At 40.7% G+C, this 13,158-nt stretch overlaps 1 protein-coding gene and 1 long non-coding RNA gene across 7 annotated transcripts in view; one reads left to right on the top strand and one right to left on the bottom strand.

The window, feature by feature from the left end:
- Positions 1 to 13,158, top strand: part of DNAJC7 (DnaJ heat shock protein family (Hsp40) member C7) — a 29,823-nt gene that overhangs the window by 6,543 nt on the left and 10,122 nt on the right. For 3 of the 6 annotated variants that reach the window (XM_072780570.1, XM_072780571.1, XM_072780573.1), the window contains 4 exons: positions 6,195 to 6,283; positions 7,336 to 7,460; positions 7,840 to 7,953; positions 8,650 to 8,724. In XM_072780570.1, coding sequence (XP_072636671.1) covers positions 6,195 to 6,283; positions 7,336 to 7,460; positions 7,840 to 7,953; positions 8,650 to 8,724 — 403 coding nt within the window. Of the gene's footprint in view, positions 1 to 2,973; positions 3,173 to 4,247; positions 4,325 to 6,194; positions 6,284 to 7,335; positions 7,461 to 7,839; positions 7,954 to 8,649; positions 8,725 to 13,158 lie in introns of all 6 variants that reach the window. The other 3 variants (XM_072780575.1, XM_072780574.1, XM_072780572.1) reach the window with 2 other exon arrangements.
- LOC140606758 (uncharacterized) lies at positions 2,071 to 12,136 on the bottom strand. The gene is made up of 2 exons (XR_012009025.1): positions 11,568 to 12,136; positions 2,071 to 3,255 (listed from the first exon to the last, which is right to left on the bottom strand). It is a non-coding gene; the product is annotated as an uncharacterized lncRNA (long non-coding RNA).

Below are 13,158 nucleotides of genomic sequence, written 5' to 3'. Positions count from 1 at the left end.
AAACTGGGTAGCCCACTTTTACCATCTGGTAGCAATTAGAGAGCCCATCCTCTGTTTTCTCTGGACCATTTTTTTTTTTTATAAGATTTTATTTATTTATTCATGAGAGACACACAGAGAGGCAGAGACACAGGTGGTGGGAGAAGCAGGCTCCATGCAGGGAGCCCGACGTGGGACTTGATCCGGGGTCTCCAGGATCATGCCCTGGGCCAAAGGCAGGTGCTAAACCACTGAGCCACCCGGGCTGCCCTTCTCTGGACCATTTTGAAGCCTTTATTCATACCCAGCATATAGCACCTTGCATTCAGGAAGCACTGAATCTGTGAGATTACTCCACCTATCTCTATAAAACTTGTTATTTCATTCCTAGGCTAGTTAGAAAAGAAAGAAAGAATAATATGCATTTGGTAAGATGGAATAAAAGGCACCTGGCCTCCTTTTACTTTATTCCCTCATGGAGGTCAGAAAGAGTACAACTTGAAACAGGCCCTGTGACGTGCCTTTGGGGACAAGAGGTCTCAGATTGTGGGAAGGAGGAAGGAATTTCTACTCTGAGACTGGCCAAGATCCCATAAATTCTAAAGGGTGGAGGATATTTCTAGATCAATGGACAACTAATAAACTTGACTGAATAAAAGAAAGGGGCGAATAAGCACAGAGTGAAGGTGACATTTTGAAAGTTAGGATGCATAAGGAATATTTGACTTAGGGGCAGTATAAAGTGTTGTTAATAGATAGCTTCTTCTAAGATTCTTCCTGCCAATAAAAGTCTCCCAAATCAAAGGCCCTGAAACATTACTGTGCTCTAACCAAAGAAATCATCTTGTCCTAAGTTGTATTTTTAGCAGTTAGATTTTTCTGTCATATCAGGAGTAGCAGAATACATCAAGAAAATGCAAAAAAGAAGATCTCATCCAAGCTTCTGCATCCCCTTTGATTTAAACTATTATTCATGGCTATTAGAAGAGCTAAACTTGATTAAAAATGTATTATTCTAGGCAAATACTTGAAATAAGTAAAAGCAGTCAGTTAAGTTTTTGTCATACAAAAATATCAGCATATCCTAGGTTGCAAATGTTACAGAATAGTGAACTGTGCTGGTCTTTATTTTTATGCACAGAGGTAACTAAATCTTAAAGTGAGGGGTGCCTGGGTGGTTGAGTCAGTTAAGTGGCTGCCTTCAGCTCAGGTCATAATCCTAGGACTCTGAAATAGAGCCTGATGGAGCAGGGAGCCTGCTTCTCCCTTTCCCTCTGGCTGCTGCTCCCCTGCTTATGTATGCACATTCTCTCTCAAATAAATAAATAAAAATCTTTTAAAAAATAAATCCTAAAATGATACTGTACAAGTGATGAAGGATCTCATCTCTATTTTAATAATTCACAAATACATGAAATGTGAAGCATTTCCAAAGAGAACCCACTTATATTTGAGGGCGTTTTAAAAACTACCATCCAATGAATCCTGCATTAATGAAAGCTGATGAGTAAAATTCGCTCTTTCATTGCTAAGATAGATTAGTTGGCCTAAGGCGAAGAGCTTGCTTAACATCCAACTTAGAAGTATTTAAAGAGAAAATGGAGATTTTTATAGGGCATCTAATTTGGGTCACGTTGCAATGTCAACTGCGGTGTTTTAATGTATGTTTAATTTAGCTGTGCTGTAAATGTGTAGAGTTGACTGGTGATTATAAGCCCATGTTGTCTGAACTGATCACGTGATGCTGAGCCCTGCTAAGACCTGTGTAATACCAAATGATTCCCTTGGCACTGTTCATTGGAGTAATTAGCATCTGTGAAGAATGAGTGCTACATTGGAGGAGAGAATATAACTGCATGATCAGAGGATATACAGATTTTTAACATGTGTAGTGTAGAAGAGCAGGTGCCAGGCTGTAGTTTTGATTGATGAGGTTATTTCTGAAAAATACAGGAATATATTTTAAAATAGCAAAGCCGACCAAGAGTGATATGTAGTCTCCTTACGTGTATCTGTCAGAAGGCCACCCAGGCCCTCCACTGATCCTGCTGTGGTGGACCCTCCCCACCATACCTCCTGAGAGGATAGAAGTTTTTTTTTTTTTTTTTTTAAGATTTTATTTATTTATTCATGAGAGACACACAGAGAGAGGCACAGACACAGGCAGAGGAAGAAGCAGGCTCCATGCAGGGAGCCCGATGTGGGACTTGATCCCGGGTCTCCAGTACCACACCCTGCGCTGAAGGCAGCGCTAAACCGCTGAGCCACATGGGCTACCCAAGATAGAAGTTTTTGAAAATCTCTCAGTAGCTCTTTTCACAGGAATTTGTGAAAATTCAAGTGAAAGGACTGGTTTGGTGGAGGATTGAATCTTTCCCAGCATCTTTTGGTGAATCAGAGGTGAAGCTTACTCTGCTTAGAGGTTGGGTGGAAAACTAGATAAATTAGTTTTTAATCTAAAAACCTTGACGCTGGTTAACAGGATCTAGTGGGGAGAAAACCAAGGACTGTGAAGTTGGGGAGCCTGTGTGGTGGCCTTGGGTGCCTCACTGGCTCTTTGTTGAAGAACTTGTAATAGTATCACCATAACCACTTCAGGATGCCCAGATCTTCCCTAGGAATGCCTTTGAAAATCTGAAAAAGGACTAGAGATGTAGTGTAGCTATTAATAGCTCCTGCAGGTCAGTTATGGCGTGTCTATATTTTCATGTGGCATTATATTTCAGGGATTAGTCTGAATTTTATTGTGTGTCCATAGAAATAATCTGTAGTGTAATTTAGTCCCTTTTGGACTTCTTTCCTCTTTTTGGTTGGTCCAGGTGAACCTAATTAATCCTAATCCTTCCTTTCTCGGTGCTGATGTGTTTGGTAGGTACATGTTATAACTTCACTTGGTTATCAAATCAGTGATCCTGGCGGTGAGTGGAGTGACAGATACCAGCACCAGGCTGTCCTCGATTCCAGTGTTAACCAGCTCTTCTCCTTCTTTTCCAGTCCCACGCCTTTGACATCTCATCCTTCAGTCCCTTTGCTGTAAAGGCAACTTGAACAAGCTTCAGCCCTTTCTCAGACTCCCAGGGCAGGACTTGAATGGATTTGACCCTGGAATTGTTCCTGATGCAGCCTTGTTCAGTTCTTGCTGCTGCCATGCTGGATTCCAAAGATCCACTTTTTCCTCGGCTGGTCTCACTGGGTCAGGCCCATTGGTTAAAGCTTGTCTCGTATTTGGTGGGGAGGTTCAAAATGAAGGAGGGGACTCCACTCTGAGAGTTGGACCTGGAGGCAAAAAATAAGCATTCAGCCTAAATGCACTAAGTGCCTATTGTTTAGGCAGCTGTTAATCAACCATGTTTCTATGAAAATAAGTCCTTTTCATGAGGCAGTTGTGTGGGAATAGCTAATTCTGGCCTGATGCTGTGCAGTGTGAGGTTAAAAACATGGTAACTTGTCACAACACAATTCTTCTTGTTCTTTCTGCTGTGGGCTGACTCTACATTACTCGCTTTGTTTGCTCTAGAATGGAATCTACTCACCATTTACTAAAATGAAATGCATTTCTTGGGGGAGGCAAAGTCCAGTTCACTAGGTCTTGCGTCTTAAAGAGAAAGGAGCCCTGCTCTCTCTGTGACTAATTGTTAGGAATGTCATTTAGCTTGTTTAAATCTAGATTGCAGTTCTGGAGTTGGATTTTATATGCTAGGGCTATTTTATGTCTTAGTTTGAAGAAATACACATTCATTGCCCATGTCTTGTTCCCAGCAGGACAGATTAATTTTTTAAGTCTTAAGAAATAGATACAGATGAGCATTGGAGAGAAAGCTTAGCATAGTAGATGGTGCATAAGCTTTGGAATCTGATAGGTGTGGGTTGACATCCTGACCTTGGGCCAGTTTTTTATCTCTGCTCCTTATTTTACTTCTCTGAGCTATAGGAATAATGAAACACCTGGTAGAAAGATAACATATGGAAGTACCAGGCTTCAGTAATCATTTCTTACTTTCTACAGCCCATGCAGAACTCCCTTGCCTCCATGGAAGTTTGTGTTTCAGGAAAGAAAGGGCACTTTTCTGTAGCTCTACAGATTGTTTCACCTTTGCTTAACCAGCTTTATACTACTAATATGGTGTCTAAGTGTCTGGATACCTTTGGTTTTCTTTAAGCATTTGTGTATTCTTAGCCACTAGGCAGCTGAAAGGAAGACTAGATCTTTTCACATACATTGTGAGCCTAATGTTTCCTTTGAATTTACCACTCTGGTTTTTTCACAGCAATTTGACTCAGCTTCTGACATCCAGTGTTGGGGAAGCCCTTTCTTCAGATCTCTTGGCATATCTGCTCTTAAAGGGTAGGCTCCTCATAGTTCTTAGAATGCTTTGCTTAATTTAGAGTTATAGGATGGTGTACACCGTGCAGAAAGATTGCAATTGGTCCTATAAATCTTGCATTTGGGGGATCCTTCTTGAGGACTTTTAATAGCAGATGGCCTCTTTACAGCCTTGTGCCAGTTGGTGTAATAAAATTATTCAAATAAATTCATGTCCATCACAGTTCAGATCTGTCAACATTTATAGATCATTCCCATTTTCCTTCTCCTTTCTTCTAGCAGCCTTTTCATGTTAGTAGGGCTTGCCAGGACAGTGCTGGAGAAGAATGGAAAGGAAGATCAGGGGGATCCCTGGGTGGCGCAGCGGTTTGGCGCCTGCCTTTGGCCCAGGGCGTGATCCTGGAGACCCGGGATCGAATCCCACATCAGGCTCCCAGTGCATGGAGCCTGCTTCTCTCTCTGCCTCTCTCTCTCTCTCTCTCTCTCTCTATCTCTGTGACTATCATAAATAAATAAAAACTTAAAAAAAAATAAAAAAAAAAAAAAAGAAAGGGAGATCACCTCAATAAAAGGAGGGCAGCTTTGCCATTCTGTAGTTTAAAATACGTAAGTAAATAAATCACAAATCCTTCCATTACCGAGGTGCATAAAATCAAGCTGTAAACTCCCATTACCATCACCATGGTTAAAAACTGGTACTTTTGTCTCTATTTCCCTTGAACTGGGTTCTTTTTTGGATGTGTAGAGGAAAAGAAACAAAGATTCTTTCTTATAACAAAAATGCTAAGATATGTTGCAGAAATCATTTGGGTAAAGAATTATCTTTGTCACTCATTAGAATGATTGTTGGTCATTAGAATGATTTGGGGTATCTTTGGTAGGGGTTACCAGTTCTTTTAAAACATTGTTGGTCATGTCTTATTCGATTCTAGTTCCTTGATCTGGAATATAATTCTCACTTACATAACATTGTTCCTTTTGGAAAATACACTTTGTCTGGTGGCAGAACTTCAAAAAAGGATCTTGGAGTAGGGTAGAAATTCTGATATTATCCACTTGGTGGTTATACAAGGTACTATAGGAATGGTAGAGGGGGCAATAAGTACCCATGTGGATGTGATGGGCAGAGAGAACATCAGTAGAGGGGTATTTCTTAGAGCATGGCTCTGGCAGGCTGTACCTCATATGTTCCTGTTACCCAGGTTCTTGATCTCTGCTATCATTGAACTCTGTCCTCCATCTTAAACACCAGTATGCTATGCTTTTAACTCCTTTGCCACCTGCTTCTGCTCTGCTTGTCCTTTCAGTGACAAATGCATGAGCCAGTTTTCAAGAGAATATATCGTTAGAACTCTAAGGATGTGACCCATTTCACGTTAAGAAGTCATTGCCCCTGAATGGAATGATCTGTAACTGATTTTTTTATGTTTGCTAAAGAAGCAGCAATTGTGACACAGTGGGAAGGAAATACATATAAAAATTCAGGGCACCTGCCTGGCTCAGTTGGAGAAGCATGCAACTCTTGATCTTGGGGTCATGAGTTTGAGCCCCATGCTGGGTGTAGAGACTACGTAAATAAATAAATAAATAAAGTTAAAAAAATTCAGTCTCTATGAGAGATGATCTAAACTTGCTTATTGTATGGAATATAACTATAGGCGGGAATAGCGAGGAAAAGGCACGCAACATGAGAGAGGTTTTTTTGATTTAGCTTGAATATATCTAAGTGACAAAAAAAAATAGCATTGAACAAACCTATAAATTCCTTCAAGCATTGCACTAACTTTCAGTTCAATATGCCTGGGGCTCTAGACCAAAAATTGCTCCTGTGAGATTACAGAGGTTATTCCCTGTGTATAATAACATGCTCCTCTTTCTCTTTCCTTTTCAGGGAAGCAGAGTCTTTCAAGGAACAAGGAAATGCATACTATGCCAAGAAAGATTACAATGAAGCTTATAATTATTATACAAAAGCCATAGGTGAGAACTACTGCTTATGCTGAAGACAAATTTGCTAAATACTATTCTGAGTAGCACCTTTCAGAAAAGTAGCCTTTGGCTTGTGGGTTCATAACTTACTGTGTGAACTCTTTTGGACTTCATGAGGATGATTTTTCCTAGCTCAGATGGGTAGTTCTTCATTTGACAAAGACAGTTTAAGAAGTTCTAGATATAATGGCAAAAAGATACATACCTAAATGCATCTCAGCCATTTCCAGTTCATTTAACTATGTTAGAAAATGGCCCTCATAGATATTATCAAGTCTTAACTACTTCCATGCTCCACTTGCCCACATATTTTATTTTATTTATCCCGTGTCTCCAGGATCACGACATGAGCCAAAGGCAGATGTTTTAACTGCTGAGCCACCCAGGTGTCCCATGCCCACATATTTTAATCCCATGTCAGCATGTTCCTTACTTAACTTGCTTACAAACTCTCCACCCCTAATTCAACAAATATAAATTCATTTTCATCTCTTATTATATACAATACAGTTCCTTAAGAAGATGAATATGCGGGGCAGCCTCAGTGGCTCAGCAGTTTAGCGCTGCCTTCAGCCCAGGGCGTGATCCTGGAGACCTGGGATTGAGCCCCACGCTGGGCTCCCTGCATGGAAACTGCTACTCCCTCTGCCTGTGTCTTTGCCCCCCCCCCCCCCCCCCATCTCTCAGGAATAAATAAATAAAATCTTTTTAAAAAAAAATGATGAATATGCTGACCCATCCCCTCTAAGGGGTGATCAGTACACTTTAAAGCTAAGTGTAAATTATTTTTAAGTAACTTTTATTTTTTTAATTGGTCATACCATTGCTTCTGTCCATTTGCACAGGTAGTCAAAAATTTGGCCATTGCATTTTAAAGAGAGTATGTTAGCATTCCTATTATAGTTTGATTGCCTTGATGTAGTTCTGAGGGGAGATGACCCCTGAGTTTTTGAAGCACTGACCCATGCCAAGCTTTATTTTACTTTATTTAATAAATATTTATTTATTTACATGCTAAGCTTTATTTTCTGCCCTTCCTGTAGATATGTGTCCTAAAAATGCTAGCTACTATGGGAATCGAGCAGCCACTTTGATGATGCTCGGAAAATTCCGGGAAGCTCTTGGAGATGCACAGCAGTCAGTGAGGTTGGATGACAGTTTTGTCCGGGTACGTAATGCAACCATCTGGGGAGGACAGATTGCTGCAGTTGAGTTCCTCTAGCCCAGGACTTCTCAGTCTTAACACTGTAGACATTTGGGACCAGATAATTCTTTGTTGTGGAGAGCTGTCCTGTGCATTATATGATGTTTAGCAGCGTCTCTTTAACCGCAGGTATAAGTAGCTCCCCTTTCTCTCCAGTTGTGACAACCAAACATATCTGTAACATTGCTAACTGTCCCATGGAGAGTGGAATCTCTCCTGGGTGAGAACCACTGCTCTGGCCACTTTCATCCCTGTTGGTTTTGTGTGGGTATTTGTTACTGCTGTTGATTACTCTCTACTTGGCAGTCATGCTCCTTTTCTTCCCTCTTTGCATTTCTTCTAGGGACATCTACGAGAGGGCAAATGCCACCTATCTCTAGGGAATGCCATGGCAGCATGTCGTAGTTTCCAGAGAGCCCTAGAACTGGATCACAAAAATGCTCAGGCGCACCAGGAGGTATGGTTCTGTTCTTGTCTGTATCGAAAGAGGCAGTGTGGTATAGTGACCTGAAAGTCAGAACTAAGAGCTAAAAAATAACAAAAAAACCACCTAAGAGCTAGTCTCACTTCTGACTTTGCCACACCTGGGTAATGAATCTCACTGTCTGAGCCTCAGTTTCTTACATGTAGACAGTGTTTTGAATATTTTTATTTATAGCTTCAGAAATCTATGAAATGGAGGGTTTCTGAGATAGCTGGGGAGTGGGCAGATGCTGCAAAGAACTGACTTTTGAGTACGTTCAAATCCTCATTACATCAGTAGCAGCCAAAATGTATTTTAGTTGCATCTCCATATAGACCCAGTTTACCTTTGGATGCATTTTAGTGAGAATCTGGAAATTCTCAGTCTCATTTGACAATGTCGTGCCTTTGTTTTATGTCTATCAAGGCACGACTCTGGTATTCCTGACTTGAAATTCAAACTAATGGTACAGGTGGGGCTTTAGCCTGCCTGTTGTTAGGAGTCTCGGCTGCATTGTCACCGACTTGATTTGTGAAGTATGTGGTTCTGATTTTCTTGAACTCCTAATTCATCAAAGCCTTGATTTTTTTTTTTTTTTGTGGTTGTTTATTTTTTTTTTTTATGTATTTAATTTTGTGGTTGAAACTACAACGTCATTAAAACATTCCCTTATCTGATTTTCTGGTATAGTTCAAGAATGCTAATGCAGTCATAGAATATGAGAAAATAGCAGAAACGGATTTCGAGAAGCGAGATTTTCGGAAGGTAAAGTACCACTATGGGGAAGTCTCCTCTACAGTTTATCACAAGGCTGTGCATGCGTGTGTATGTGGTGTGAGTGTGTATACACGTGCGTAGTATGGTACGGAAGATCCAGAATAATAAATTACCCCTTCAGTTTGGCTTTGCCTTTTTCTTTCTCTCTCTCTCTCTTTTTTTTTTTTAAAGACTATTTTTTAAGAACAGGTTCACAGCAAAATTAAGAGGATAGGGCAGAGAGTTCTCATAATCCTCTGTCCCCACACATGCATAGCCTACCCCATTATCAACATTCCCCACCAGAGACACATCTGTTAAAGTCACATTTTTGACAGTTATGAATAGAGCTGCTGTAAACATCTGTGTCCAGGTTTTTGTGTGGGCATAAGTTTTCACCTCTTTGGGTTAAATATGAAGGAGTGCAATCGCTGGATCATGTGGTAAAAGTATGTTAAGTTTTGCAAGACACCCATCAAAACAGCTGTACCATTTTGCATTCCTGCCAGCAATGAATGAGAGTTCTCTTGCTCCACATCATCAACAGCATGCGTTCATTCATTCATTTATTTATTTTGCTAAGGTACTTACTTGTTAATTATATTTGGCTTTATGATAAAAAGTGAGTTTAATTGAGTTTGTTCCTGTGTTTGATACAGTAGCCTAAAAGTACGCTGGTTAGTAGAAGAAACACTAGTTGGAATAAAATATTAGGTTTGGATAATCCATTTTAACTTGAATAATGGGAGCTAGCTTTAATTCCTGTTTTATGTGAACTAGATGCAGGTCTAAATAAAAAATAGAGGGGATCCCTGGGTGGCTCAGCGGTTTGGCGCCTGCCTTTGGCCCAGGGCGCGATCCTGGGGACTCGGGATCGAATCCCACGTCGGGCTCCCGGTGCATGGAGCCTGCTTCTCCCTCTGCCTAGGTCTCTGCCTCTCTCTCTCTCTCTCTCTCTCTCTCTCTCTCTGTGACTATCATAAATAAATAAATAAAAAATTAAAATAAATAAATAAATAAATAAATAAATAATAGAGGCTCCTTTAGATTTTTGAATAGTGTACATAACCTGTTGTCCCACCAGTTTGATGTTAGGCCTTTCTGTGAAAGCACACTATTCTTTTGGAGCTATGTGATAGTGAAATTTACATTCCAAAGGGGTTAACCTATCTGAAAACATGGGAAAGGTATAAAAGTTCTAGATAATCTTTCTAGATCTAGTTTATAGTGGTTATACCTCATCTGTATAATCCTTAATTCCCTCCTTTAGATAATATTTGGAAGTAGCTTTCATTAGTGTTTCAGAAGGGGAGGCGAATGACCCCCTAAAAAGGTAAAAAACACTGATAAAGTTTCAACTTTCAAGATCACTTAAAAGAGGTTTGTATCATCCAAGGAACAGATGTTGTTACTTTATATGTGGGAATGTGTTCAGTGCTTTCTGTAGAAGGTACTCAATAAACATTTGATAAAACGGTACAGTTAAGAATTGCTTTTTTTAAGATTTTGTTTATTAGAGAGTGAGCAAGCCAGAGCAGGAGTGGGGTCAGGGGCTAAGGGAGAAGTAGGTTCCCCACTGAGCAGGGAGCCCAACGTGGGGCTGGATCTGGGACTTTGGGATCATGACCTGAGCCAGAGGAAGACGCCCAACCAACTGAGCCACCCAGGTGCCCCAAGAATTGTTCTTAATTATGCTTAAGTCGCCAACTGTGCAGGTCTTTTATTTGGTAATAAATATTTCTGATTAGCTTATACAGAGTCTCAGCATTAACTTATTAGCATCCTTCTTCTGTCCATTGGTTTTAATAATCACAGTGTCTTTGTAGTGTGATTCATAAGGTTGGGGGGGCGTCGAGTGTGTTTGGAAAGCGATTGATTCTGCCTTTTGTCACGTTTTTTGAGGTTTACATAGGCAAAAGCTTTGTCTCAAAGGCAATCTTTTGAGTTTCTTTTCTCTCTTGCCCACTCTGGAGCCAGAATCCCCAGTTTGTGACAGAATCCTCTGTTTGCGACATCCCAGCCCCCCCACTGTAGCTCATGGTGATGTCACAAATGAAGAATTATGATCCTGGCAGGGGAAACAGATGAACTTGGAAGAAACAAAGATCTTCTTTGCCTGCAGCTGTCCCTCGTCATGGGGAGGTGGGGGGTGGGAAGTGAAGCGCTGAGCCTTCAGCTGACACTCCACTGACCCGATGAGCAGAACCATCTCCACACAACGTTGCGAAGGCAACAGGGTGTGGCTGCTTACATCTGACTGTTTCCCCTATACCCCCCAACTAGTTCTATTTCTGTTTAAGGGGGAAAAGTTAGCACCATGACTTTATCTTACATGATGCGTGAACTTCCAGAATCCTTAGAACTTCTAGGATAGTACCCCATGCCCTGATAGAGAGGCATCCCCAACCACTGCTCTGTGAACACTGCATCTTCCCAGTGGGGCAGCTCTTGGTGCTTTCCTACTTCTGCATATTTTCAAATTTAAATTTTTGATTAGGTGCTATTCATTGTTCAAAAGTTAGAAGTATGAGGTGGGGGGCAGGGAGCTAGAAGTATAAACTTACTCAGTGATAGGTATTCCCCTAAACAACTATCTGCCTAGTTCTCACCCGCTAAAGTAATCTGTGTTCTTATTTCTTCTCTTCCCTTCCAGTTTGGTTATACATATATCAAAATACAGAGTTCTAATTTTTCTTTTTTTGCGTGAAAGGTCATGTTCTTCACTGTTCTGTACCTTGCTTTCTTTGCACTTAGTAGACCTTGGAAGTCTTTCTGTACTAATACATGGAAAGGAGCTTTATTCTGTTTTAGAGCTATGTGGTATTCCATTATATGAATGTCTAATCAGTTACCTTTTGCTGGAATTTGACCTGTTATTGCTTCTGAGCTTTTAGACTTCATCTCTTCCTGATCCCCATATTCAGATTCTTAGAGGAAATGGGTATCTCTTAATTCCGCATTTCTCCTTTGGGTTATTTATCCTTGAAAAGAATATGATTCAGTAAGGATCTCCCAGGTATAGCAGCTAAACCAAAAATGAAGGCTCAGGGAACAAACTTCTGAAAAGAGAAAAATGGGAATATATGTTGAGTATAACAATCTGATAAACTATTTAGGGCCATTTAAAATGAAACATTTTGGGGTGCCTTGGTGGCTCAGTTGGTTAAGTGTCTGCCTTCGGCTGGGGTTGTGATCCTGGGGTCCTGAGATTAAGTCCCAAGTTGGGCTCCTGCTCAGTGGGGAGAGTCTCTTTCTCCCTCTCCCCCTGCCCCTTTCCCTGCTTGTGCATGCATGCTCTCTCTCTTAAATGAATAAATAAAATACATATTTTTAAATGAACTATTTTATTGATATATTTCTACTAAAATAGAAGTGGAGGGGCACCAGGGTGGCTCAGTCAGTTGGGCAACCAATGTTTGGTTTCCAGCTCAGGTCATCTTGGGGTCCTAAGATTGAGCCCCATGTTGGGCTCCTTGCTCAGTTGGGGGGTGGGGGGTCTGTTTGAGAATTCTCTCTCTGCTCCTCCCCTGCTTGCACTCCCCTCCCCCCCAAAACCAATTTATCTATCTTTAAAACATAAATAGGGGTGCCTGGGTGGCTCAGTGTTTGAGCGTCTGCCTTTTGTTCAGGTTGTGACCCCGGGGTCTTGGGATCAAGTCCTGCATCAGGCTCACCACAGGGAGCCTGCTTTTCCTTCTCCTTATGTCTCTTCCTCTCTCTGTGTATCTCTCATGAATAAATAAATAAACTCTTTGAAATAAAAATAAATTTAAAAATTAAAAATTAAAAAAATTTAAAAAAAAATTTAAAAATAAAATAGAAGGAAAGGTGGCCACTAGGGTACTTAGTGGGATGTAAGGCTCATGGCACAGGGAGGAGGGAACTGTAAGCAATATTAATAATATAGGGGGGACACCTGTGTGGCTTAGCGGTTGAGCATCTGCCTTTGGCCCGGGGCGTGATCCTGGAGTCCCGGGATCGAGTCCAACGTCGGGCTCCCTGCATGGAGCCTGCTTCTCCCTCTGCCTGTATCTGCCTCTCTCTCCGTCTCTCATGAATAAATAAATAAAATTTAAAATAATAATAATAATATAGGGAGCGATGACTGTATCAGGTTATTTTGGGTATCCTTGTCTTTTGTAGTAACCTAAGCATGGTGAGGTGTGCAGGATAGCAAATAACAGTATTTCTACACTGTTAGTGTAGCTATTAACATGCAGCTTTTAACATGATGATTAAAGTAACAGGCTCTGGAGTCATAGTGTCTGAAACCGAATCCTGTTTCTGTCATTTACTAGCTTCGGTGACCGTGAACACATTCCTTAATCTCTGCATTTTAGTTTCTCATTAATAAAATAAGGTACTTTGTAAAATTTATAAAATTGTCATGAACATTAAATGGATCAGTATATAAAGTACGTAGTAAACGTTCGTTGTCATCTT

Source organism: Canis lupus, chromosome 16 (genome assembly GCF_048164855.1).
Source record: "Canis lupus baileyi chromosome 16, mCanLup2.hap1, whole genome shotgun sequence".
Classification (NCBI taxonomy): Eukaryota; Metazoa; Chordata; class Mammalia; order Carnivora; family Canidae; genus Canis; species Canis lupus.
Note: the sequence above shows the minus strand (reverse complement) of the source record. Positions and strands in the feature narration are given on the sequence as shown.